The sequence below is a fragment of the Lagenorhynchus albirostris genome, chromosome 10, assembly GCF_949774975.1.
Source record: "Lagenorhynchus albirostris chromosome 10, mLagAlb1.1, whole genome shotgun sequence".
Classification (NCBI taxonomy): Eukaryota; Metazoa; Chordata; class Mammalia; order Artiodactyla; family Delphinidae; genus Lagenorhynchus; species Lagenorhynchus albirostris.
In genome coordinates, this window is record NC_083104.1 from 65,896,344 (window position 1) to 65,922,915 (window position 26,572).

A 26,572-nucleotide genomic window follows, 5' to 3' on the forward strand; every position below is an offset into this window, starting at 1 on the left:
GGAAGCGAGTGGGTTCAGGATGTGTAAACCTGAGCCATCGCCAACAGGAGCAAGAGTGAGATAGAGGACTAAAAACTGAGATAAGCTGGCTCGAAAAAAAAGACACTGAGACATTAAATATGTCTTTAATGTCTCATACTTATGAGACATTAAACAATAAAGCCAATATGGTTAGTTGTGCACCTAAACTTCCATATTGTACAAGAAGGAGAGAAATGAAATCTGTCTGAGAAACCAGAAAGTGGGAGAGAAGCCAGGACTTAGGGAACATAGCTTTGAAGGAAAAATCTTTCCTGCCCTTTTCACCCAAAGATGCAGGCAATGAAGAAGGAACTGGGGAAGATCCTTACAGGTACCGGACCAGGCAGCCCCATGCTTGAGGTGTCATTTCATCACAACTTCTTCAAACCTGAGTGCCTTTTAGAGCAGCTGAATAGTGGAGAATTCCTTGTGAACTTTCTTCTGTAGCATTTGAACCTATTCCTTGACATTTTTTGTAGCTAACTCCCAGGATACGCTGGGAGTTACTGGGTGTGGCACAGATTGCTGTTTCAATGGTGTTAAGAGTTTCTTATCTTTCAGTCCTTGAGAAATAATATGCCATGGTTAGGGAACCAACCCTAGTTTAGTAAATCAGAGTTGCTTCATTTTCTTTTTATTCTGGTTGACCTTAAACTGTCTTTGGTGCTCAAGTTCCTAGTGGCCTAGGAGTCACAGAGCAGCTAACCAGTGACTAACAGGATTCAATCAGGATCAGGGCTGGGATGGTGGTGGTAGGAGGGGATCAGGGTTCTTGTGAAAACCTCCTTAGTACTTACCTGTCTTAGTACGACCAAAGCCTGTGTATCCACAAGATGTACCATGGAGAAGTCCAGGATGATGGTGTGGATGCTGGGTAGAAGAGATGAAGTCGAGTAAGGCAGGAGTGTTCTACCCCCAACCTGAGTTTCAGAAGCATCAGGGAGTGTGATCGACATGCTCCTAGAGGGGTCATCAGAAAGCCAAACTTTCTCCACCTCCTTGTAGTTTGGATTTCTCTGGGATGTGGAAGATGTTATGTACGGTACTTGGTCATCGGACATAGTCTGGCTTGTGTCTATGATTTTGAAACGTGAGCAGCGGACCAGGTTAATGGAGGACGACGAGTCGAGGTCCCTTTTACTTTCAAATCGTTCTGTGTAAACAACCTGGGATGACAGAGTTAGGGGAGGACTATGATAAGACTCAAACAAGCCTGGAAGCATTTGCAACTATGCTGTTTCTATCTACTAACTCACTTCCCTCTCTCTTGGAAAACTCCGCAGACTATGCATTATACCTTTTTTCCTTAGATATCTCACCGTCGCTTCCAGCTTGTGACTAAAACCACGTTCATCTTTCCTGATCCTCACCACTCAGAGCCACCCCTCCCAACTTCCCCACACGCGTCAGTGACATTATCATTGTCTTAGTGAGCCAGACTTTAAATCGTCTTTGATTTATTCCTTTCCCTCATCCCTGGATTCTAATTAGTCTCCCGCACCTACTAGAACTTTGAAGTATTTCTTCCATCAGTCCCTTTTCTCAACACCTCCTTCTTTTATCAATGAAACTGTCTTCTGTCACATTTCCTTAAGAAGACAAAAGGTACTTGAGTGTGGCTGTCTTTACCTTTCACTCCTTTCATGCTCCTAATAGGCCTATGTCGCTTAAGGACAGGACCAAGCACCGGGAATACAATGGCATGAAAGATGTGAATGCTGACTCTGCAGTCACAGGGACCAGATTCTACCTGGGGAGAGGGCACGTGTCCATTTAAAGGATGAATAACAACCTAAATGGACAAGAACTGTAAGGCATGTGGGAAAATGAAGAGTTCATTTGCTAGAGTGGTATACTTTGGGGTGATGTTTCTTTAAGAAAAATCTGTTGTTCTAATAATGTTGCTTGTGAACAACAAGCAACATTGTTGCTTGTTGCTTTTCTATTTAAAAATAGAAAAAAAAAAGTAAAGATTAAAACTAACAAGGTAGTATATATTGTATTGCTAAAAAAAAAAGTGGTGTGGACAAATGATAATATTACAGTTCAAAGGAGAGAGGTGCTCCCCAAGCCTTGACAGTCACTGAGGCCAGGCCTTTGGGGGACAGCTGAGCACTGGCTCAGTGTTGGGGAGATACAAGGTCCTTCAGGCAGAAGAAACCTCTGAGAGCCTCCCCTTTCTCTCTGTCTACTCTATACTCTTTCAAGAGCTTTCACAATCCACTCCCGCCGGGTCTGCCTGAACTTACTGCCCAGGCCAAGCCTCTTACTCTGAGGATCCCATGCTTATTTCTACCTCAGTGTCTTTGTCCAAGCCTATTCATGGACTGGGAGTCCTTCTTTTTCCTACCTGACGTAAATCCAAATTTCTTTCTCCTGCCCAGCTTAAGTCCATTACTACCGTGAAGTTTCCCTGCCTTTTTGAGTTCATGCCAATCTCTTTAACTGAAGTCTTAGAGTGGTTAGAATATAAACACACGATTTAGAACATAACAATACTGCATGGTATGGTTTACCATCTTATTTCATCAGTTTTAAGATGCACCATTACTTTTTGTACTGTCAAGAAACAAACAAAACACTGCAAATTAAACTATAATAATGCCATCAATTGTACAATGCATCTAAATTTCAGAGATGTGAAAAAAATGTATATTTTTGGATGGATAAATACAATAATAGCCTTAAATGTCACATTAATAGAGAGCTGTTTCCCCAGTTTGATTTTTCTTTTTTTTTTTTTTTTGGCCGCACTGCACAGCTTGTGGGATCTTAGTTCCCTGACCAGGGATTGAACCCAGGCCCACAGCAGTGAAAGCACCAAGTCTTAACCACTGGACTGCCAGAAAATCCTCCCCAGTTTGAATTAAAATTCCATAAATTGCTTCAAAATAATCCTGTGATTTTGAGGGGCTGTAAGTGGGTAGGGATATAGATGAAATAAGATTGAATACGAGGTGATAAATCTTAAAGTAGATGGTGAGTACATAGAGGCTCATTATACTTGTCTCTACTCTTGTATATGTTCAAATTTTTCCATGAAAAAATTAAAAAAAAAAAGAACAACCTGGATGAACCTTGAGGATATTATGCTATGTGAAATAAGCCAATTGCAAAAAGACAAATACTGTATGATTCCACTTATATGAGGCATCTGGAAGAGTCAAAGTCACAGAAACAGAAAGTATAATAGTGGTTGCCGGGGGCTGGGAGGAGGAGGAAATGGGGAGTTGTTTAATGGGTCAGAGTTCCAGTTTTGCGAGATAAAAAAGTTCTGGAGGTAGATGGTCGTAATGATTGCACGACAATGTGAATATATTTAACACTATTGAACTGTACACTTAAAAATGGTTAAGATGATAGATTTTATGTTATGCATTTTATACCACAATTAAAGAGAAAAAGAAAAAAGAACTACCTGGAGACAGAGGCCCCTAAAAATTTATTTTCCTTTTTCATAGTGTCATAGTTCTGGGCACACAGTATGAGATCAATAAATACTACATCATATTATACTCTAAAATGTATTTTCTGATGTCCTGTAAATACTCTCTACAATATTCAGTGCAGTGTGGATACAAAATAAAAATTAGAGATAGTGTTAGTTCTAGTAGTAGAGCAGTCCTCTTGGCAGGGAAGTTGGTATTTTCCAGGAGCTCAGTAGAGCCTATGCTCCATTCCCGAGTGTATGGCAATGAGAGTGAGTGCTTGGTATTGTAGGTGATGAGGGGGATGGGAGGTGTTCTTGTGTGTGTGTGTAGATAGAGCTGCTCCTCCAGGGTGTTTGTGTGGATGAAAGGCCTTGAAGCTGGCAATGAACAGCCCTGCCCTGGGGAAAGGGAATATTTAGACCAAATCTGAGTTGGAAATTAATGAGCGCTACAACTCATCTGCTAAAATAATCTTCAGACGCTGTAAAATCCCCATGTCTGCTTATCTGCCCTCCACCCCACATCATCATTTCCCGGGTCACAGGCAGACATCAGGAGACTCTGACAGATCCTTGGGAACCCCAGCCACCTTGATCCTGCCTGCCCTTGACCCTGCTGCAGTTAGAAAACAATCTTTAAGTCACTTGTTTTCAGAAATAGATAGCCAGGGAGCTAAGATAAAAGTCAAGGAAACAGGGACAACCAGGGAACTACTGACAACGTCAACAGGCAGACTGTACTCTGTGCTCAGATAAGTTGCTGGCCATTGAGAAGGGAATCAGGAGTCAGGACATCTCCCCCTGCCTCCTACTTTCAGGGCAAGATCTGAACCTGAAAGGGAACCCGTGTCTCCATTTCTGAGTAGAAATCTTTGATTTCCAATTACTCATGGTTCGTCTAAGAGTTAAAATCCCTGAGGGGGTTTAGATTTTCTTTTCTTTTCTTTCTTTTTTTTTTTTTAAACTACTAGTGCACTTCTTTTTTATAAAATGTGGAGAAAAATGCAGAAAAGAAGACATGTTTCTAACCCTGGGCGGTGGCTCCGGTTCATCACAGTTGCAGAAACACCAACAAAGCTTTCCTTGCTGGGGGCCATCTTCATTTTGATTAAACAGGCTGTAAATTTCTTCTTCTGTAAGAGGCACCTTTACCATTTCAACCTGAAAGACATATGAGGGGGTCTCATACGGATGGTGAGTGGGGGAGGGGAGAATACTCGGGGAAGGGGAGGGGAGCAGGTAGAGAGAGGCTGGGGAGGAAAGCCTTCACCCCCTCTAACAGCTTGCGCTTTAGGTAGTGAACATTGACAAATGTAATGGAGTTGCAGCACTGGAAGATCTTCACCCCTGGAATGTTTGTAACCTGCAAGACAAATAAATGTAAACTTGAGGGAAATATTTCAGCTCTTTTATGGAGTAAGAAAAAATAATCCTTAAAACCTCCTGGAGAATCTGTATTCTTTATAAGAAGCAAGATCTAGCAAATTCCTTCCTCCCATTTTCATCATGTGCTTTTCCTGCTTTCTTCTTTTCCCCTCCATTTCCTCACACCTCTCTTTTCCTTGGCCTTCCTCCCCCAAAGTACATTTTAAAATTATCCTTAACTGGCTGCATCTCTTTCCCCACCTTTGTAAATGCATATCTGCAGTGCAGCAGACAGGAGCAAAGGGGTTTTGTAGAAAAACTAGGCAGCAGGCCTGGTCCACCCCATCCTTTGGGCAAAGGAGTGGGACTGATCTGGATTCTTACCTCCTGATAGTCATGGAAGCTTCTATAAATATTGGTGTTAGGGATCTGACCCAGGAGGAGAATCTTAGTTCTGAAAGTAAATGCATTTGCCTTTAGGTCACAGTTGCCTTACCTTGCCATGGCCCACCTCCTATTACCTGAGACAAAGTACCTGTGTGACTGAACAGTGATGATGAAGAAGGTAAAAGCTACTGAAACAAGTAATCCCATGTCCAGTCCCAGTAAAATTGCAGATATGAACGTCACCATCCAAATGAGCTTATGGAAAAGAGGAAGAAGGGAAAAGGAAGACCGTGATAACAAGCAGAATTGAGAAAATCACACGTCCTCTATCTCAACTCACCTTTACCCTTTCTCTCCCAACACCTAGGATTTAGAGAACAAATTCCACAGCCATATGAACTGATACCATCACAAATGATTGGGTCCAAGGGCTACCTAGCAATTCTTTTATGCATCCTTGGTCACTTCTCTCTTTAATTCTCTCTTAAAACTTCAGTTTCCTCGTGTGAAAAATAGGAATAATAGTATCTAATTTATAGAATTTATTGAGATTAGAAATATTATTTGTAAAGCAACCCAGAACACTCACCAAATTAGTGGTTGCTATTTTAAGAGCTATGATAGTTATTGGGAATCTATTCAAGCTCCTATCCCACCACCTTCTCCATCACTCTCAGCAGGTGATGTTGACTTTATTTTCACAAAGAAGATAGGCTGAGGGGGGAGGGATAAATTGGAAGACTGGGATTGACATATACACACTACTATATACAAAATAGATAACTAATAAGAACCTGCTGTAGCACAGGGAACTCTACTCAATACTCTGTAATGGCCTATACGGGAGAAGAATCTTAAAAAGAGTGGATATATGTATAACTGATTCACTTTGCTGTATACCTGAAACTAACACAACATTGTAAATCAATAATACTCTAATAAAAATTAAAAAAAGAAGATAGGCTGAAACTCCCTTAAGTATTTACTTCCCCCTCCACCTGCCACTTGTTAGTATCTGCACTCAACCTTCCCCCGTTCTCTCCAGGTCTCTTGGAAGGGCTATCCCTCCTCCTAAGACTAGAAGCTCTACCTGTGCACTGGACCACATTCCCCTCTTAACTTTTCAGGGACCTGCATTCCAAAATGATCCCTCTTCCCATCTCTTTGCCTCTTCTGGGTGCTTCTCCTCTCATTGTATCATATCCCCCATCTTTTATTTCTTGCTGTCTCCCCTTTATGTCCTCTAGTTTTGTGCTCTAGAGAGAAGGAGAGTGCTCCATCATTTACTCTTCCTGGAAAGACACCTCCTTCTCTTGTTAGAATTTGTGTCTCCCATCCTGGAATGTATTTCTATTAACTGGATTAAAAGTCATTCAAATACGTGATGTATGATAAACCCTTTTTACTAGATCTGTATGTAACTGCAGCTACTTAATTAATTGCATTTTATTTAACTTTGCATAGTTGGAACGGGTATTTCCATGCACCAATAACCTTGACTCCCTGTTTAAAGCAAAAGTAGAGTACTAGGCATCAGAGAGTACTAGGCATCTGCCAGTGCCTTCCGGTTGATCTCTTTCGTTTGTTCTCTTCCCCTCTCTGCAGGCTTCCCCTCCGTCCTTCCCACCCCACCCAGGACATCTACACTCACACAGTCATATTGGTTCTGCCTCCACAGATTGGGTAAGTTGTAAATGGTTTCAAGGTAGGGTAGGACATTGCTCAGAATAATACCAGCCAGCACAGCCTGTGGGGAAAAGATAAACACTACTTCATTTTCCTTTCTGGGGTAAAACTCCCAAATTTCCACAAAGGTACCACAGAGAGTTAGGCAGCCTTGCCACTCAGAGATATTATGCACTGATATTTCATAAAAATACCAGGTCCATGCTTTGACTCATTGTCTAATCAAATAAGTTTTCTCCACGTTTTTCTCTGCTCACCTCCATAATTTGTCAAACGCACAAAACAAGGCAAGGCCAGGTCACTCATTTGGCTGGTACAGCTACCACAAGTCCCTTTTATTTTTCATTTATTTTTTAAATTGGTCAACTTTATTCAAATAATTTCCAAGAACCCAGAGAGTCATCTCAACGGAACCAATTTCATAGAAATTTGCTTTGAAGGGCAGATAAGCGAAGCAAGTTGTCACATATTCTTGAGAATTTAAAAAAAATACACAAAAATCAGAGAAGCAAGAGGGAATGCTTCAGAATAACTTGGCAATAGATTTTCAGCTTTGAGGTTTTCTAACACGAAATCACTTTTCTCTTCCATCCTGAAAGATGTGTTGTTCTTTCCACTTCTTCTCTTCCCAGGTGACCTGTAAAGAGCCAGCCTCTTCCCCAGGCCTCGGGATGGCTCTGCCCACAGGTGAGATATCCCAGGGTCCAGCCCACCATCTGCACACCTGAGGGTCTGATAATCGGCGTCGTTTTGTGGGGACTTGATGGCCCCAGCTGGCATCGAGAGCAAAACCTGTAGATGGAGGGGCCCTAATTGTGTTTGAGCCGAGGGGACTTTTAATGCTCTGCTGGGGTGACGATGACAAGTTCAGGGGGCCCTGGGAGCCAGAGTCTGGATGGAATTTTCCTGAGAAGTCTTCTTTTTGATACCAAACTCCCACACTTGCTTTATCTGGAGATGCTCTGGTACATAAAGGCACCTGCGTCTGCTGAAGCGATTTTTGGCAATACTTTTGATGAAGCTTGTCAAATTTTTCTTTAATGTCATCGTAACGATCCCTGGCACAGGCTGGAGGTTGTACCCTGGGTACTGAAATGGCTTTGTTGAGTGATACTGACTTCCTAAATCCTCCCAGATCATTTCCTTGACAAGCAAGGTCAGAGGTCTGCTCCGAGCGGCCCGGGCTACATGTGGAGGTGGTCTTTGAAAGCGAAGGGAAGGAATCACTCTTTGGTGGGCAGCTACCCTCTCTGATAGATCCTTTGCCCAGGCTTTCAAAAGCCTCACTCAACCTCTTAGCTTTTGCTCTGCGGAGAGGGCTACTCGGCCTGTGGGCTTCTACGCCCTGGGGGCTACCAGGGCTTGCTGGACCACCTCTGTACACATCCACAGCCGAGGAGCCGGGAAGGTAAGTCAGGCAGGGCTGCTTCCTAAGATTCGAGCAATATTCCTGATGAAGCTCGTCAAATCTGATTTCCATCTCCCTATAACGCTTCCCTCCCTCACCCGGCGGTACTCTGGGTCTAGAACCTATTTTTACAGGAGAAATCAACTACTTTAATGTCATGAATCTATTTTCCTGATCAAGATGATACACCGCATTGGAGTCTCAGTAAGTCAATGAAGAATGATCCTTCTGAGGCGTTCTCGGAAGCTCCTTCCAATGTGAAGCGAATGCGTGGATCTGGGGTGTGTTTACTTCAAAAAAAGCCCTTCCCAATTTTAAACCCATCTTATGGCCAGAAACATCGAGTACGTTCTCGCGATCTCTTAACACTGCCACGTCCTTCGCAGGTTCGGAGCCGGGTGGACGTCTCTCCTGGGGGCTCCTCCGAGAGCGCCTGCCTCCTCTGCAGCTCGTTCTGTCCATTCTGCTCTTACACCTGGGCCTCCGCTTGGAGCTCCAGTTCTGGTGGATGAACGTCTTGGTGGAGATGACGCAGGAGGGCCTCACACCTAGCAGGCAGCTCATGGAGTGTAGCATGCCCACATACAGATCGCTGAGTGTTGCATTGCAGACGTCCTCAGCCTCAGAGCATGCGCTGCTTGAGAAGCTGCTGCCACCGGTCCCTCCCTGTAAGGAGATGCCATCACCCCTCGGCACCAGGGCCAGGCCTGCTGAGCAAGAGTGCAAAGCATCACCCTCTCTGGGCAATGAGGTTGGCTGAAATGGGCCACCGGGGCTCTCTTCAGAGATGCCACCATAGTATCCTCGGGCAGGGCTGGCGGGTGAGGCCAATGAAGGGACCAGGGTCACACGGGTGTCCTTTCCCTCTCCGTAACTGGCACACTCCAAACACCCTTCATCCTGCAGCAGGATATCCACTTGTGTCAAGTACTTCCTCCTTAGCTCATTTTTCAATGGGCTCCAAGGCACTGCAGGCATCAAGTTACCAGCAACCACATCTTCTTGGAATAAAGTTGTATCAGTATCACTGCTTATTGAATCCTCACCTTGTGTGCAGGGCAAGGGAAGCTCGTGACCTCCAGCTGGGATTCGCATGGGTCCATCTGTCCTGTTGTCCGTCTTCACCGGGGAGCCCTGGATTTGTCCTGTATTTCTTTCCTTTATTAATCTTCCTCCCCAAATTCGCAATCCCTGGGGTGTCTCGTAGGTCAGCGTGGACATCTGCACCACCGGGGCGTCCTCGAAGGGCTGGTTGTACTTCTCTATCAGCTGCTGCATGCGCCTCTGGAAGCGGCGGCGGCTGTCCCTGAGCTTCCGCGGCAGCGCATCCTCTCCCAGGACCTCGCCGTCCATGGTGCTCGGACAGCCAAAATCCACAAGCCCCTTTTAGATTCAGGTCACTGATTACTTACCCTGACAGTGAGAGGAAGAGTACCCGCAGGTTATGATCATCTAGCCCCTTCTGCTTCCATGTTGTCACTTTGGTGTCTGAGGCAAGCCCTCAGGGAGGCTGGCACCTTTGGCCATTTTTCTTATCTTTGCCTACTTGGCCTTGCTTTGTCTAGTTTGCTTGACATAATCTATGTTACCGATGTTGCTTAGAAACCATTCTCAGAAGGGATGACAAATTAAGAGAATTTCCACTCACAGGAATGCTGAAATAGTTTCAGTTGGGCTTTTTTCAAGTCTAATCATGATGTACTACAATTATTTCAACGATGAGATACCAATTTTTGTCCATCAAATTAAATTAGCAAATTTAAAACATTGAGGACATCCCATAAAAATGGGTGTTGAGTATTGCCCTTTTGGAAAATAATCTGGCAATATATCAAGAAATGCTAATATGCTTTCACACAGAAATTTTGTTTTACTCTTAGAAATCTATCTTAAATATAGAAAAGGGTAGATGTACAAAATTGCTCACTGTTGTGTTATTTATAATAACAAAAATTCAGATAACCTAATTTAAGATGATTAAGTTATAGTATGGAGTATCATGCTACATATTAAATTAAAACAAGAATACCAGATTGTACAGTTAGATCACAATTATGCAAAGTACTATTTATAGAGAATAATATTGGTTAGACATATGCCAAAATGTTAATAGTGGTTTATTTGTGACTATGGCTTCAGAGACTGCCACCTCAGTGTGTAACCAGTCTATCTAAAAAATAGATTTTTATCTATTGTGAATTTTCCAAAGTTTTAAAAGTAAGCACGTCTCCCTTTCTAAGGGAAAGAAAGTGTCTTAAATGTAAGAAAATGAAGATGGATACTCATAGGGATGTAAAATCATCAGGGCCTCAAAGTAGAATCGAACCTACTTTAAGAAACATTTCTCATCCTTTTCCTAGCCATCCCCTCTTCTATATACTCTGCCTGGGAATTAGAACTGATCCTATCATCAGGAATGGATTGGATCCAAGCTTACTCTTATTTTCTGAGGTTACTCAGTGACCACTTGGTCTTAACAGGTCAGTAGAGGAGGGAAGAACAAAGATGAAGTCAGCAGAAATTACTTGTTTCCCATCTTCATCTTCTTTCCAGTCAAGAATCTCCCAAAATTTCCACAATTTGCAGGGAGATGTGGTAGGAAAGATAAGAAATTCAACTTCATAGGGATTTTACCAGGTTTTTGGCTTGAGGTATGGAGTATGAAGAGGAAACAAATCTTTTCATGACATAATATACAATAAAATTTTTACCTTTCTTTTTTTTTTTTTCCGGTACGCGGGCCTCTCACTGTTGTGGCCTCTCCCCTTGCAGAGCACAGGCTCCGGACGTGCAGGCTCAGCGGCCATGGCTCATGGGCCCAGCCGCACCGCAGCGTGTGGGATCTTCCCGGATCGGGGTATGAACCCGCGTCCCCTGCATCGGCAGGCGGACTCTCAACCACTGCGCTACCAGGGAAGCCCTTACCTTTCTTAATATTAAGATAAAACGTGCTCATGTGTAAAGAAGAATTGAATTTATATATAATTTCCATCATACAAGAGATAACCATTGTTAACATTTTGGTATAGCCTATGTATTTTTTCACACAAAATTGGAACAATATTGAATATACTATTTGCATTATGGTTTTTTTAAAGTTTTTTTTGATGAGGACTATTTTTAAAAAATTTTTACTGAATTTGTTATAATATTTTATTCTGTTTTATGTTTTGGTTTTTTGGCCATGAGGCACGTGGGATCTTAGCTCTCTGACCAGGGATCGAACCCGTACCCCGGGCACTGGAAGACGAAGTCCTAACAACTGGACTGCCAGGGAAGTCCCTGTATTACGTTTTTAAAAAATTTATGTTGGTTCTGTTGCTAACTAGTTGAGATCCTAGCCAGGATGTTCCACCAATTACTCTCCTAAGGATTTTGCAACAAGCTATCCACAGTCGTTCAAAGAAGGAAGGAATCATTTGTAGTTTAATACTCATAAAGTCCCAGTGTTATAGAAATTCAGATATTCCACTGATCAGATTGTATTCACATTTTCTCACCCAGAAACATCCTAACTAGATGATATAAAAATAACATGCCATAACATGGTTGGCCAAAAGCAAGGGCTGTTCTATCCCCAACATATTTATAGTAAGGGAGGGCTTACCTACTTTTATCACTACCCTTTAGTGAATTCTGACAGATTTTTATTTGAGATTTTTAAAAATTCTGACTCTTCTAGAATGGAAAAATATCATTGTTCAAAGTAAATTAGTGAGTGGCCCTCTGAAAATAGACTCCCAAGAGTTACAGCACCAAAGGTGCTATATAAACTAAATTCTGTAGATGGCTTCTGCTGGGAATCAGAGGACAGCTTGTGTGATAAACAGAAGCTTAATCCCACCCACCATGCATATATTCCATGGCTGGTTTCCAAGGTCCCTGAATCACAAGAGCAGAAGGCAGCAACAGCCTTGAGATGGTCCTGCTCTACTGAAACCTGATATTTACCAGGTGGAATAAACGCATTCAAAAGGATGGGCATAATATTTACAACCACACCAGCTTAGGGACTGCCACCTCAGTGTGTAACCAGGCTGCTGCACCAGGAATAAAATCTCCTCCCCACTCCCTTAGTACTATCTAAAAATGGCTAAAGGGAACATTAAGGAAATTTAAAAGGAAATTATGATGACTGGGCATTGATCTGTATTGTCACTTAGAACAAATCAATTATAGCTAGTAATTAATGCACCTGGCATCTCTAAATGTAAGGTCATCCGTCTCACACAAAGGGAAGAAATGGCACATAAGTATATAGAGGCATCCTAGCTGAACACAGAGTTAAAACTCAATTTTTAGATGCTGCCTTTAGTGTTCTGAACTGACCAAGAGGCAGTGTGGCAGCAGTAGGGGGATTGAGTTCACATGAATGCAGAACAAGGACTTCTGCAAACTATTTAGGAAAACAGATGGCATGAATGCACAATGAGCTTCCAAGTCTGTGGTGGTATTGGGTGTTCTGGCATCAGAAGTCTATTTTGGTCATGTTTAACTGAATCCTTACTTCCAAAGCTTACTTTATAGCTTAAGCAAAAAAAAAAAAAAAAAAAAAAAAAAAAAGATTAACGGGAACGAGAAGAATAACAATTGTTTGAGTGCTTATTACTAGCTCAAAACCATTCTCTCTATATTATACATATTATCTTATTTAACTCCCAATCCTGTGAGGCAGTGGCTATTATTTTAAAGAAAAGGAACTAGAAATAGGCTGGGACCACCACTGGGGATCAGTTGAATGCAGTTCTCCTCAGAGATGCCCCACCAAGATGTAATCTGGAGATCCATTCTTTCTTGACTTAGCTATTTGATTAGTTCTACTTACATTTGGCAGTTTGTAGAAAAAGCGTCCCACCTTCACCATTAGGAGCAGCATCACAACTGCGCCTACCAGAGATGCAAACTGAGGAGACAGAGCCAGTTGGAGAGAGACCATCAGGAATGTATTTGTCCCTGTCTGCAACTGAGGCCTTCTGCTTGGTGAGAAGCATGTCATTTTTTTCTTAAAAGGGGTTGAGTATAACCATCCAGCATAAGTGCATTTTTGGTGAACTGACATTTTCAGGTCCTGCCAAAGTGCTAAACACATACTAGGTACTCAATAAATTCTTGTTGATTGGACGTATGGAGGCTTTCTGAAAAGTCCCAGATTGTCTTGGATATCTGAATCTTTCTTGCCATAGCTTTGTGCTATGATTCTGAAGTCTCCTAAAATCCAGCCTGCATTTCATCCTAAATTTAACCCTTCTTTGAACAGTTTAGAAAAGCCCTGGTAGACTCATCACTGTCAGCCCTAAAATCCCAACCGTTCCACCTCGCTCTTTTGGAGCCTGGATAACTTGCCATCTAACAGCTTCAGTGGTGCTTCATCTTAAAAACACCATGATATTCACTTCTGATTTCCCTACTTCAGTTTCCCTCTGCCTCACTGCCATCAAAAAAGGTTATGCACATGAGTCAGGGCTGTATATAGGAGCTCTGGGTCCTATCCCACCTGGGTTGACTACTCTGGGCTCAGTACTACTTGGTAAGCAGTGATTCAGATTGGCAAATACAGGTAGAAAGCTAAGAAACATAGTTCCCTTTATAATCTCAAGGCTCTCTGGACATAATCTTGAACTCATTATATCCTCTATTGATAAATTTCCATTGTTTAAGCCCCTACTAAGAAAAAATAATATAAAGCAGCATAATTGCCCACTGTGATGGGGGTGGAGGGGGAATAAAACTGTATGTAACCACAAATCAAAACAATGGCATATACAAGCAAGAACAAGCAACCTTAAATCTAAACCATTAAATGACCACTCAGCAATGATTCTCTAACTTTTTTTCTCTTTTTTTATTAGGTGTGAAAAAAATAACTTCCTACTGGATTCCCTCTCACTACTCACTGCTATTTGCCATATAAATGTATCGCTGAAAATAATCGCAATGAAATCAACATCCTACTTCCTTCTTTCCCCATCCCAGCTGATGCACAGCTAATGGGACCAAGCCAACATGGAAAAGTTGAACCTTGAGAGAAGAGTGAAGGGAGAAGGATTCAGGAGAATGGATCACTGTAACTGAACCTCAGGAAGTTCTCATGGCAAACATTTTATACACTGTGGAACTAAAAAAAAGTAACTGAAGCCATAAGTTCCTCCAGCCAATGTACATATCAGCCTGTTGCTGCGTCGAGTTTTAGAGTCTAGCTTCAGGCAGTCTTGCACTATAAGAAGAAACTGCTTTGATTAGCACAGGAAAATATATCAGGACTTTTCCTTCCTTCTACTCCTTTCTCCAAAATTCTTCTGATTATTTTTAAGGAAGCGAAGACATATAGACACCAAAATTAGCTGTATAAACCTAGTTTAAAATGAGCACAAACCAGACACTGAATCCCATAAAACTTGCTGCTCAGGGAGGCCTGCCAATAATTGTGTGTCCCCAATGGCTGCACACGCAAAGGGGTGGGCTTTGGGATCAGAGGGCCATCCTTGGTGGCATTGTGCCTTAAGAGGATGCTTGATGGCTCTCAGAATCCCAGACTCAGTGCCTGAACAGGGTCTAGAGACAACGAGCATGTACAACTTTACATCTCATGCATGTTTTGCTTTTCTGCTCTGATTTTCCATCACTTTTCCAGGCTTTCTTGAACAAAGACTGACTCTACCTTCTTTCTGGGCATTCAAGGCAATGTGAGGTCACATAAAACACAGCCACTACTGACATGCAGAACCTCAGACACCAAATGCTCCATAAGCAGCGGACAGTACATTACGATGGACCAGCCAGGGCACTAGGGACCTGGGGTGGAAGCTCTGATATTTGAACATCTTAAGTGACACGCACTATGGTGGGCCCCATTGTCATCCAGTTTAATTCTCACAACTGAAAGGTTATCCTTATCCCCATTTTACAGGTAAGGACTAGAGCCTCAGAAAGTGAAAGTAACTTGCCCAGGGTCACACATCTAGAATTACTGAGTCAGGTTTCAATCCACCTGACCAGTTGACTCCAAAATCCAGGCTCTCTCCACTGCCCTATCTTCTTCCTCTAAAAAGAACACAGCTCATTTCTCTCTTTGATAATTTTTTTCTTTTCTTTTTTAAAATAATAACTCTTTTTTTTTTGCCGTACGCGGGCCTCTCACTGTTGTGGTCTCTCCTGTTGCGGAGCACAGGCTCCGGACGCGCAGGCTCAGCGGCCATGGCTCACGGGCCCAGCCGCTCCGCGGCATGTGGGAATCTTCCCAGACCGGGGCACGAACCCGCGTCCCCTGCATCAGCAGGCGGACTCTCAACCACTGAGCCACCAGGGAAGCCCAATAACTCATTTTTAAAAGCAGTTCTGGGAGCCTGGGGGCAAGGCAAGAAGGCTGGTCCTTGGAAAGCAGAGAACAAGGAAAAGAACCCAATCATAGAGAAGAGGGAAGCATAGTGGTCAGAACTGGATGAGCAGGCCCAGGCCATGGCTGGAAGGGCTGATAGGTTTTGCTACAACCAGTAAAGACAAGTGGGTTCTAGACAGGAAGAAATTAAAGTGAAATCCAGACACATTTTATACAGTTTGTATTTATGTCAGACATACATCCATATACACATACATACATACACACATACATAATACATATATATATAAGTGGCTCCTGGTGACAAGTCATGTCGGAGAGGTTCAGAGCCAGCCCCCTAGCCTCTCTTTCCTGCAGTCCTGAGATTTGAAAAAGTAGGGGTGTTCTCAGGCAGAGTGAATCAAAAGTCCCCAGAGAAAAAGGGTGGAGAGAATAACCCCTGCTATGGGATGAAGAAGGCTGAATGCGTCCAGATCAGAAACTTACTGGAGGTGGGGTAGCTCCAATGTGGAGGGCCAGGGTCAGGGGCATTCTCTACTTGAACAAGCAATTTGCCCTGGGCAAGTCAGGGTCTTGGGGAAGGACTTATCAGTATCCCTGGGGACATACTTCCCTTTGAAGGGTCACTGTACCACAAAGAGAGATGTCATTGGTAGGGGAGAACAATGCCATAGCAGAAAACAGAATGAGAGCCATCGGCAACCTTTGAAGCAGGCACTTTGTCCAACAGGCTAAAGGCAACTCTGAGGCTGAACTGAAGCCCTTCTTCCCTCCCTCCATCTATACATATCCTAACCCTCTTGCAATGATCCATGAAAGTCTCACTTTATCCATCATTCTCCTTCTTGCAATATTTACGGCATTTTAAAATTTATTCTGCACTTAATTTTACCTGCACCGTGATTTAGTTTTTTCCAACCACATGCATCTTTTCTCCCCAAATTTGTTATGCTGGTATATTAAATAAACAAAGTGTGTGGTCACAAGTCAGTGGGAACTATTGTCCAGAATTTCCATTTTTTCTTACCATAAAATCCTCTCATTTTGACTTCAAAATTTTTTCAGACTTGCATAGAACATCCTTCTTTTTAACGTAACTCATCTTGCTTCTTTTGGTCAAATAGTAGTGCAAAACAGCTACATACACCTTAAAGGCCAATGTGTCTGGCAGAAGCTCTATGACAAAAAAACTCAGTCCATATAAAATCATGTGGTATGGGCTTACTCTAGACCCATGTTCTCACCCCTGCCCAATCTTCTGACTTTTATTAGCTTTCACCTTATATTTCACTTATATTTACCCATGGACTGTGACACTTTACCTTTCCCCATTCAAATTCAGTGTCCATTCTTCTGACACTTTACTTTTTGACCATGGCTATACCCCCCTACTGTGCTGCTGTGGCCTAAGCTTGTCTTTGACTTCTGTCACTGTTTCTGTGCCTCCTGATCCCCGGACTCATTCCATGGGCTTACTCCAGGTTCAATTCTGATAGTTCTTTGACACTTAATCATGCTATATAACTGAGATGGGACACCTCTCATGTTGTCAAGTTGTAACTTTTATCTAGTCAGTTTAAAACTCATGAACATTGGACTTAAAAACTCTCTTGCCGGGGCTTCCCTGGTGGCGCAGTAGTTGAGAGTCCGCCTGCCGATGCAGGAGACACGGGTTCGTGCCCCGGTCTAGGAAGATCCCACATGCCGCGGAGCGGCTGGACCCGTGAGCCGTGGCCACTGAGCCTGCGCGTCCGGAGCCTGTGCTCCGCAACAGGAGAGGCCACAACAGTGAGAGGCCCACGTACGGCAAAAAGAAAAAAAATTAATTAATTAATTAATTAATTAAAAAAAAAAAAAAACTCTCTTGCCGGGCTTCCCTGGTGGCTCAGTGTTTAAGAATCTGCCTGCCAATGCAGGGGACACAGGTTCGAGCCCTAGTCCAGGAAGATGCCACATGCCGCGGAGCAACTAAGCCCGTGTGCCACAACTATTGAGCCTGCGCTCTAGAGCCCGCGAGCCACAACTACTGAGCCCACACACCTGGAGCCCGTGCTCTGCTACACCAGAAGCCACTGCAATGAGAAGCCCGCGCACTACAACGAAGAGTAGCCCCTGCTCGCCGCAACTAGAGAAAGCCCGCGCGCAGCAACGAAGACCCAACACAGTCAAAAATAAATAAATGAAATAAATAAATTAAAAAAAAAATCTTACCTACAATTAGAGAGCTTGCCTTTAGAGCCTTCTCTGCCAACATTTTTCCTTTCCTTCTTCCCTTCCATACCCTATATATTTAGTTTACTAATTCAGGATACCTGAAGAGGGTCTGACCTAGATAATTTTCTCTTACACAAAGGTAGAATGGTCATAAATTCCCTAAGCTCACCTAGACAAAGACTTTATTCTCTATCATGAAAGCCTCTTGTCATGCCCTTTGAGGAAGCCAGGAAAGTTTCTAGTTCTGCTGTCAGGAAGGAGAGAGTTATATTATTATTTTCCCAGACTAGGGCTGAGAATATATCTCCCCATAGAAAAAAATGTTAATAGGTGATGGTTGGTTTATCTGAAATATTATCTTTTAGGTATGTTACATGGAAAGTAGCTTTTTGTGGGCTAATATATAGAAGCCTTTAACAGAACAGTATTTTTATAGAAAATGACTTTCAAGTTCCACATTGACAGATAGCTTTTAAGACAAAATCTAATCAAAAAATAAGCCAAGCATGAAATCCAAATTTTTCCCAAACAAGCATCACATTAAAACAGTAACATAGTTAAACTAATATAATCTCCTTCTGTGAATATACATATGAATAGACCTAAGTGTCTTTCTATATTAGAGATCAAATCCTATTTCACATACCTGTTGTCTTCCTCCAGTTTTATCCTGGATAATAGTCCTGACAACAGCACCAGTAAACACATAAGATCTGAAAAATGAACTGATGACATTGCAAAGGCCAATGGCTATTAAATCCTGTAAAGAAATGGCAAATACTTTAGGCCCACTGTTTGTCAAAGAAGGCTGATTTGAGTTTGAACTAAAGGTATACTGTTATTTCTTATGCATGAAGATAGGGTTGTGTACATCACTTCAAATAACACTGAAATATTATTGGAAAGAAGTGAAGGATGGTAAATCTGATTTCTTCATTTTAGCTAGCGATCATAAGGAAAGTCCTTTTTCAAAGTGAGTAAATGAGACATTTGCCTTGTTATTCTCTTCCGCATGATTGCTGGGAATTAGGATGACAGGGAGAAATATAGTACAGTTTTTCTTGCTTCCTTCTATACTATCCTAAAGTCAACGCGGGACACCGATTGAACCCGGGCCAGGCAGTGAAAGCCCGGAATCCTAACCATTAGGCCACCAGGCCGTGCCAAGTGGCTTGCAGGATCTTAGTTCCCCGACCAGGGATTGAACCTTGGGGCCACGGCAGTGAAAGCACCGAGTTCTAATCACTGGACCTCCACGGAAGTCCCCATATTCCCTTTTTAATTTCTAGGGAAAAAGCCAAACTCAAAATGGTCGGAGACTAAAAAAAAGAAAATGAGAAGGACTATTTCTGGGAGGCCAACTTAATTGTTTTATTATCCTAGTTTTGATATTCCACTGCATTTCTTTTTTAAAAATATTTATTTATTTATTTGGCTGCACTGGGTCTTCGTTGTGGAATGCGGGATCTCTTTAGTTGTGGCATGTGAACTCTTAGCTGTGGCACATGGGTTCTAGTTCCCTGGTCAGAGATGGAACCCGGAGCCCCCTGCATTGGGAGAGCGGAGTCAGTTACTGGACCACAAGGGAAGTCCCTCCACTGCATTTCTTATTGTGCTTTGGCATGTGGTTGACTTTTAAGGACTTGGTGGAGAGGAAGATAAAAGGAGAGGAGAGGAACTCTGCTAGCTTAACAACATGATGTCATACATTACCTTCTTGCCTCCCTACACCATATCTGTTCTAGAGTAACCACACACATTAATTCAAGTGGCTTCAGAGTTAAGTATGCCACACTTCTCAAAAATCCTTTGGTAAGACTTCCCTGGTGGCGCAGTGGTTAAGAATCCGCCTGCCAATGCAGGGGACACAGGTTCGAGCCCTGGTCTGGGAAGATCCCACAGGCCGTGGAACAACTAAGCCCGAGTGCCATAACTACTGAGCCTCTGCTCTAGAGCCCACGTGCCACAACTACTGAAGCCTGCGTGCCTAGAACCTGTGCTCCGCAACAAAAGAAGCCACCATGGTGAGAAGCCCGCGCACCACAACGAAGAGTAGCCCCCACTCGCCTCAACTAGAGAAAGCCCCCACACAGCAACGAAGACCCAATGCAGCCAAAAATAAGTAAATAATTAAAAATAATTTTTTACAACATCCTTTGGTAATTGTAATTCAAATCATGGTCCAAGTGACTCTCTGGTTACAGAAGAATCCAGTCTTCATTTTAACTGCAGGCTAAGGTTAGAGAACAAAGATTAAAGGGTCACAGAAAGTAATAGAAAGGCCTGTCCTCTCACCTGGTTGGAATTGACATCATAGTTATGGAAACTGGCAATCTTCCTGCCCAGAAATATGAGCAGAGAGGAGCTCACTAAAGCTAAGGAGAACGCTTCTAAAAGCACTTCAGTAAGATTGCTCATATCTGGCGTTACAGGAAACAGGAAGCTGGAATAAAATGGTGGAATTATTCCTAGATAGCAGGAATCATTTATTGGCATCTCCCCCACTCCAACCTTATCGTACTTTATCATCCATTTCAAAAGGTCTGACCCTTTTAAAAAAAAATAAAAATAAGAGATAAGAAGAGCAACTCAGGCAGCAGCTTGCCAAAACTGCCAGCAACTCAAGCCAGCTTACAAAAGCCATTAAGAGAACATGCTCTGCTATCTTCTAGTTCAAGGTTTCTGCCACGTAACAATGGCAACAGATAGGACAGGCAAAACTACAAAAATCAATGAAAAATAGTTTATTTACACTGTTTGAGACCATACCAGTGGGTAAGCAATAGGCATATATCATACCTAAGAGGGTTTAGAGCTAAAAAGCTCCAGGTATTCCCTTCTAGTCAAACTCAAATCTTTTAGGGTATAATTTTAGTCATTGTCCTTTGTAAAAATTGCTTCTGATTCTTATCCACACCTTTTTTTCCCAATTATTTTAATTGGGTAAAAGACACATAACATGATTTACCATCTTAGCCATTTTTAAATGTACTGTTCAGTGGTATTAAATACATTCATAATGGGCAACCATCACCACCATCTACTCCATAACTCCTTCATCTTGTAAAACTGAAACTCTATAACTATTAATCAATAACTCTCCATTTCTCCCTCCCCCCAGCTCTGACAACCACCATTTTACTTTCTGTCTTGGTGATTTTGACTACTAAGTACCTCAGATAAGTGGAATCATATAGTAATTGTCTTTCTCTGACTGGCTTATTTCACTTAGCATAACGTCCTCAAGGTTCACCTATGTTGTAGTATATGTCAGAATTTCCTTCCTTTTTAAGGCTGAATAATATTCTATTGTATGAGGGGAGTTGAATGCTAAAATATTTGGATTTTCAGTGCCCAAATTAAGCACATTCCAGAACTGTTATGAAGCCTTCAGTCTCTCTCTCCCACTTCACAATTAATACTGAATTCCAATCAAATCTTAGACAATTTCAGCTAAGCCACTGGGGCTAGTCACAAACAGGAAAAGTTCAGCCTTAACATGCTGCCATTGTGAGTTCATAGGCACTAGGGAGCCATTGAAGGTTCTTAAGCAGCAGAAGAATCGTGTGTTAGGAGTATCTGTCTATAGGAAAAAAAAAAAAAAAGTGCTCCAGTTGGGGCATTGTTGCGAGATAAATACAGCTTTGTTTAAAGTTTATCTTTCCCTCACACCTGCCATGCTGTGAAGGAGAGTCTGTTTGGTGTTTGTTTTGTCTGATTCACCACCCACTGAATTATTCTGTCACGAGTGTAGCAGCTTCAAGAGTTAGGGTAAAGGCACAGACTAGAGTGAGTTCCAGATTCTATGTGACCTCGACCAACTCAGTCTGAGCTGTTTAATTTGTATTCAAGAGATGTGACAAGGTTCTGTTTTTTAAAGGTGACAATGGGTCACCTAGTATTCTAGACTCAATGTGAATAAACTGTAAAAATTCACTTCCATATCTTTGTGTCTAAGGTGTTTTGTGTGTAAAATACTTGTGTGGTATATTCCTTTTATTAATTCTATAAATAAAACTATATTCTTACTGTCAAAAAATGTTCTATTGTATGTTTATAACACATTTTGCTTATCCATTCATCCATCGATGGACACTTACTGTTTCTTCCACATTTCAGCTATTGTGAGTAATGCTGCTATGAACATAGGTGCACAAATATCTCTTCAAGACACTTCTTTTAACTTTGGGCGGTATATATCCAGAAGTAGAATTGCTGGATCATTTGGCAATTCTATTTTTAATCTTTTGAGGAATCAGCATACTACTTTCCACAGTGGCTGTACATTTTACATTCCCACTAACAGTGCACAAGATTTCCATTTTCTCCACATCCTCACCAACACTTGTTATTTTCGTCTTTTTTAAAAAAAAAATAGTAGTCACACTAATGAGTGTGAGGTGGTATCTATTGAATTATTGTGGTTTTGATTTGCATTTCCCAAATGACTAGTGATGTTGAGCATGTTATGTGTTTATTGGCCATTTGTGTATCATCCTTGGAAAAATGTCTATTCAAGTCCTTTCTCCACTTTTTGAGTCAGGTTGTTGGTTTTTTGTTGTTGCGTTTTAGGAGTTCTCTATGTATTTTGGATGTTAATCCCTTAGCATATACGATTTGCAAATATTTTCTCCTATTCTGTGAGTTGTCTTTTTTCTCTGTTGATAGTGTCTTTTGATGCACAAAAGATTTTAATTTTCATGAATTTATTGCCCAAATCTATGTTAGTAAACCTTAAATATTTAGTATGATAATAGCATAAACTACTGTTTCTTTCCTTCCTGATGTTTTCTGTAACATTCAATTCTTTGTCAGCAATTTAGTTAAAAGGGGACATGGACGTGGAAGGAACTAACCTAAATTGTTCAGTTTTTCTAGTCCCTAGCAACCGTGGATAAACAGGTAATTAAAAAGGGAGTTCAAAGCAATACCTAAAATTAGATTTTTGAAACGTTTGTTTCTCTACCTATACCCTTGAATCTTATGATGAAATATAAGCAAAGGTTAATTGTATGCTTTTTAAGTCATTAATAACAGAAGCATATTAAGTAAGTATAATAGAGGGGTTATTATACTAGGTTTTGGAATTAAATAGAAATGGGTTCAAATAGTAGCTCTGACACTGACCAGCTGTGTGAGCTTGGATAAGTAATTTAAACTTGGTAACCCTTAGTTTCCTGAGCCATAAAAGGAAGATAATATCTTCCTTATAGTATTACTGTGAGGAACAAATGACATAAAATAATTATGTAAAGCATCAATCCCATTGTTGCCCTTGTCATTTTTTTTTCCTGAGGGCAGAGACCAAGTCTTATTTACCATTGTATTCCCTGGTACCTAGGTTGCCTGCTCACAGTTTAAGAAAAGTGAACAGAATTTCAAATGTATTTAATCATCATTAGATTTCACCGAGAACTGGTAGGATATGAGATTAATTCAATCTGGTTGCATCAAAGTAGCCTCTGTTTTGTATACTGGGGGCTAGCCAATATCATTGACTCTTTGCTGTACTCCCTATTGAAGAACATGAGGAAATAAACAATGCTCTTCAAAAGCCTTCTCATAAGCCAAGAAACTGTGGTATGCGGCCTTTCTTAGCTAAAGTGATTCATCTGGTCAAGGTTAAAGAAACTATAATTCCCTAACAGAAGCAAGGGTGACGCCCCATAGTCACTGGTAGGAATCATAATGTCAATTAATTGCAAGTCCTTAAGAACTCCATATGCCAGACTACTTGAAGAAGGCTTTCTACTCAGAGTGATGAAGTAATGTTGCTCAAGGACACCCATTCAGTCTAAGTAGGTGAAGACAGAAGGAATGCTCACCTCCTGAGCACTGAAGCCCAGAGAGAGGCTAGGAAAAGAGGTATCTCTTGTCCCATCCTTGAGGGTTAATCAGATAGGTATGGAGGTTGAGAAGGTTCATAATGTGCTGTGAGAAAGATGCATGAGTCTCTCTGGTATTCAGTGCATCCAAGCAGTTTACTTGGGTAAGGGGATTGGCTCAACCATGGGAAGAGAGTCAAAGGCTGACCAGAGAAGAACGGGGTTGTCCTAGCCCTTGTCCTTTAGAACCTCTGTGTTCTAAAATGAACTTGAGCCCATGACCCAGATTTGGCTGTGGCCAGAGACTGTTAGCAGAGAATATTGTTTAAAAAAATATTAATAAACAGAAAATAATTAAGTAGAGTTGGGAGACCAAAAGGGGGAGTTCTCACACCCTGTGACCATTGCAGAGCCCAACAGGAAGAAGAAAGACTCCTCTTCTTTCCTGGCAAAGGACTCAGCCAATGAAAAGTCATAGACTTTTTGTTAACCATAGCTCCCCCCACTCCAATTTTATTTTTCCCTTTATAAAAACTTCTTCCCTTGCTGTGGGAGGACTTGCATGTGACTCGCCATGGTTGCAGACCCCAAATTGCAATTCTTTGCTGATCCCGAATAAACCCATCCTTGCTGGAGAACTAACTGGCACTCTGTTTTGGTCAATGATACCAAACAGGCTATGTAGTCAGAGGCTAAGAGGAGTTAGCAGGAAGGGAAAAGTAGTCTTGAAAAGTGGAATTACCAACCTATAAGGAATCATATCAATGAGCATCTTGCTGTTTTCTGTGTCCACGTTTACCTTGTTTGCAAATGCAGCGAACCCAAGAATCTGTAGGGGTTTAAAAGGAAAAGACATGTGATCATCTAAATATTATGCATTGCTTCCAAGAACAGAGGTGCCCATAGCCTCTGGCAGCACAGGGAATGCAATACGTGGCAGTCCCTATACATGAAGGTTGGAGAAAGAGGCAGTGCCAGTTCAGTGGAACAACAAAGGCAGAAGTCCTCCCCAACACTTTTGGTTCCCTGAACTCTTTTTAGCACTGTAACCAGAATGAAAAACAACTTCAGGCTTGGTCTCTGACATAGTAATAGGAAAAAATGGTTGCCCTAGACTTCTCTTTCCTCACCAACTTTAAATATCTGGATCAAGTATAAACATGTTTTCAGATAATAGCTGTAACCAAGGCCTCGGTTTTAAAAGTTTTAAAATCTAGGTACACTGTCCCAATACAAGTAAGCCCTCTGGGGGATTGTTGAGGTATATTGATAATCATTAATAACCATTAATAAGATGGAGCAGCATTTGATAGCACACACGAAAAATTGCTTTAGCAAAGCAATTACTTGCTTTCTTTTTTCTCCTTTCATTTCCTTCTGAAATACCAAGTCTCCCTTCCATTTCTAATGTCTGTTAGAGGGAAAATAGACAAGCTAGCAGCTGTTACACCTTATAAAGACCTCACACCAAAGCAAATTAAAGCAGAGACAAGAGAACTCAATGCCCATTTAAAAATAATAATGTATAGTTGCTTTACCCCATTATCCCTACCATCACATAAATCTTTTCCCAGCATCTGCTCTAAGAGCTCAGCCAGACACTGAGCAGGATAGCAGTTGGTTTACCTGTGATGCTGTGTTCAGATGACGACCCCTAGGAAGCCTACAGATCAGAATGGAAGGAAGATCTGGATCAACAGAAAAGTTGTGATCTTTATATAGTTAAGGGACAGGAAGTGTGGCAAGTGGCCAAGAAACTCTTTCATTTCCAGTATAAAGGTTACACTTGCTCATTAAGGAAAATAGAGAAAATATGAAAAATTTAAAAGCAGAAATAAATCACCCAAAGATAACTACTATTGATGCTTTTTTTTGGTGTTTGCTATACGGCTTAAATATACACAAATACACACATACCCATACATTAATTATGAACATACAGTATGTACAATTTCTTATATCTATGAAACTCTTGAATTATTTGTCAGTTTATTTTACCTGGATCCCAAATATTGCCTTGAAATTTTCCCTTAATATTTGAGACTACCATCTAAAGGATAGACTGCTGGGTATGTGCAGTTTCCTCCAGCACAACCTTTTTTTGGCTGCATTGGGTCTTCGTTGCTGCACACAGGCTTTCTCTAGTTGCGGCGAGCAGGGGCTACTCTTTGTTGTGGTGCGCAGTCTTCTTACTGTGGTGGCTTCTCTTGTGTGGAGCACGGGCTTTAGGCACGCAGGCTTCAGTAGTTGCGGCATGCGGGCTCAGTAGTTGTGGCTCGCGGGCTCAGTAGTTGTGGCTCGCGGGCTCTAGAGCACAGGCTCAGTAGTTGTGGTGCACGGGCTTAGTTGCTCCACAGCATGTGGGACCTTCCCCGACCAGGGCTTGAACCCATGTCCCCTGCATTGGCAGGCGGATTCTTAAGCACTGTGCCACCAGGGAAGCCCATCTCCAGCACATCTTAGTTTCACAGTAGTTTCTTATGGGGTGTTGTGGAAAGCTTTTCACCCGCTACACCATAGCAACTCTCATCCTCCCTCCCCTACTTTCCTCATTTCCAAGGGAAACATGGAGGTCTTTTTCCAATTCTAAACTACATCTCTAATCCCTGCTATATAGTAGAAAATGTTCCCAATCACTTGACTTGACATGTGTATAAGTAGTGTATTGCAGGCTTCAATAACCTTTGAGGATAAATCCGGTCACAAAAAAGTTTAATGTCTAATTTGCAATAATTCTAAGTCTCCACCTACATTTGTTGCTGGACCTCAGTTTATTTCTCCACTTCACTTCATGGTGCAACCTAATTATTTATAGCATTCCCCAAAGGAATGTCTTAACTATGGCTCACAAACCAATCTGTCAGCCATAGTCAACCCACAGCATCCTCTATACTCTTACT

General features: G+C 41.9%; 2 protein-coding genes across 2 annotated transcripts in view; both read right to left on the reverse strand.

Annotated features, from left to right (window-relative positions):
* The window catches only part of SLC26A8 (solute carrier family 26 member 8), a 72,274-nt gene that overhangs the window by 4,450 nt on the left and 41,252 nt on the right, over positions 1–26,572 (reverse strand). The window contains 10 exon segments of the mRNA XM_060162696.1: positions 819–1,187; positions 4,481–4,612; positions 4,722–4,814; positions 5,201–5,270; positions 5,352–5,458; positions 6,855–6,950; positions 13,123–13,200; positions 18,494–18,607; positions 20,143–20,290; positions 24,419–24,501. Coding sequence (XP_060018679.1) covers positions 819–1,187; positions 4,481–4,612; positions 4,722–4,814; positions 5,201–5,270; positions 5,352–5,458; positions 6,855–6,950; positions 13,123–13,200; positions 18,494–18,607; positions 20,143–20,290; positions 24,419–24,501 — 1,290 coding nt within the window.
* Positions 7,464–9,650, reverse strand: LOC132528124 (Holliday junction recognition protein-like). Its single transcript, XM_060164158.1, is given in 1 exon segment — positions 7,464–9,650. A coding segment is annotated over 1 exon segment (2,187 nt).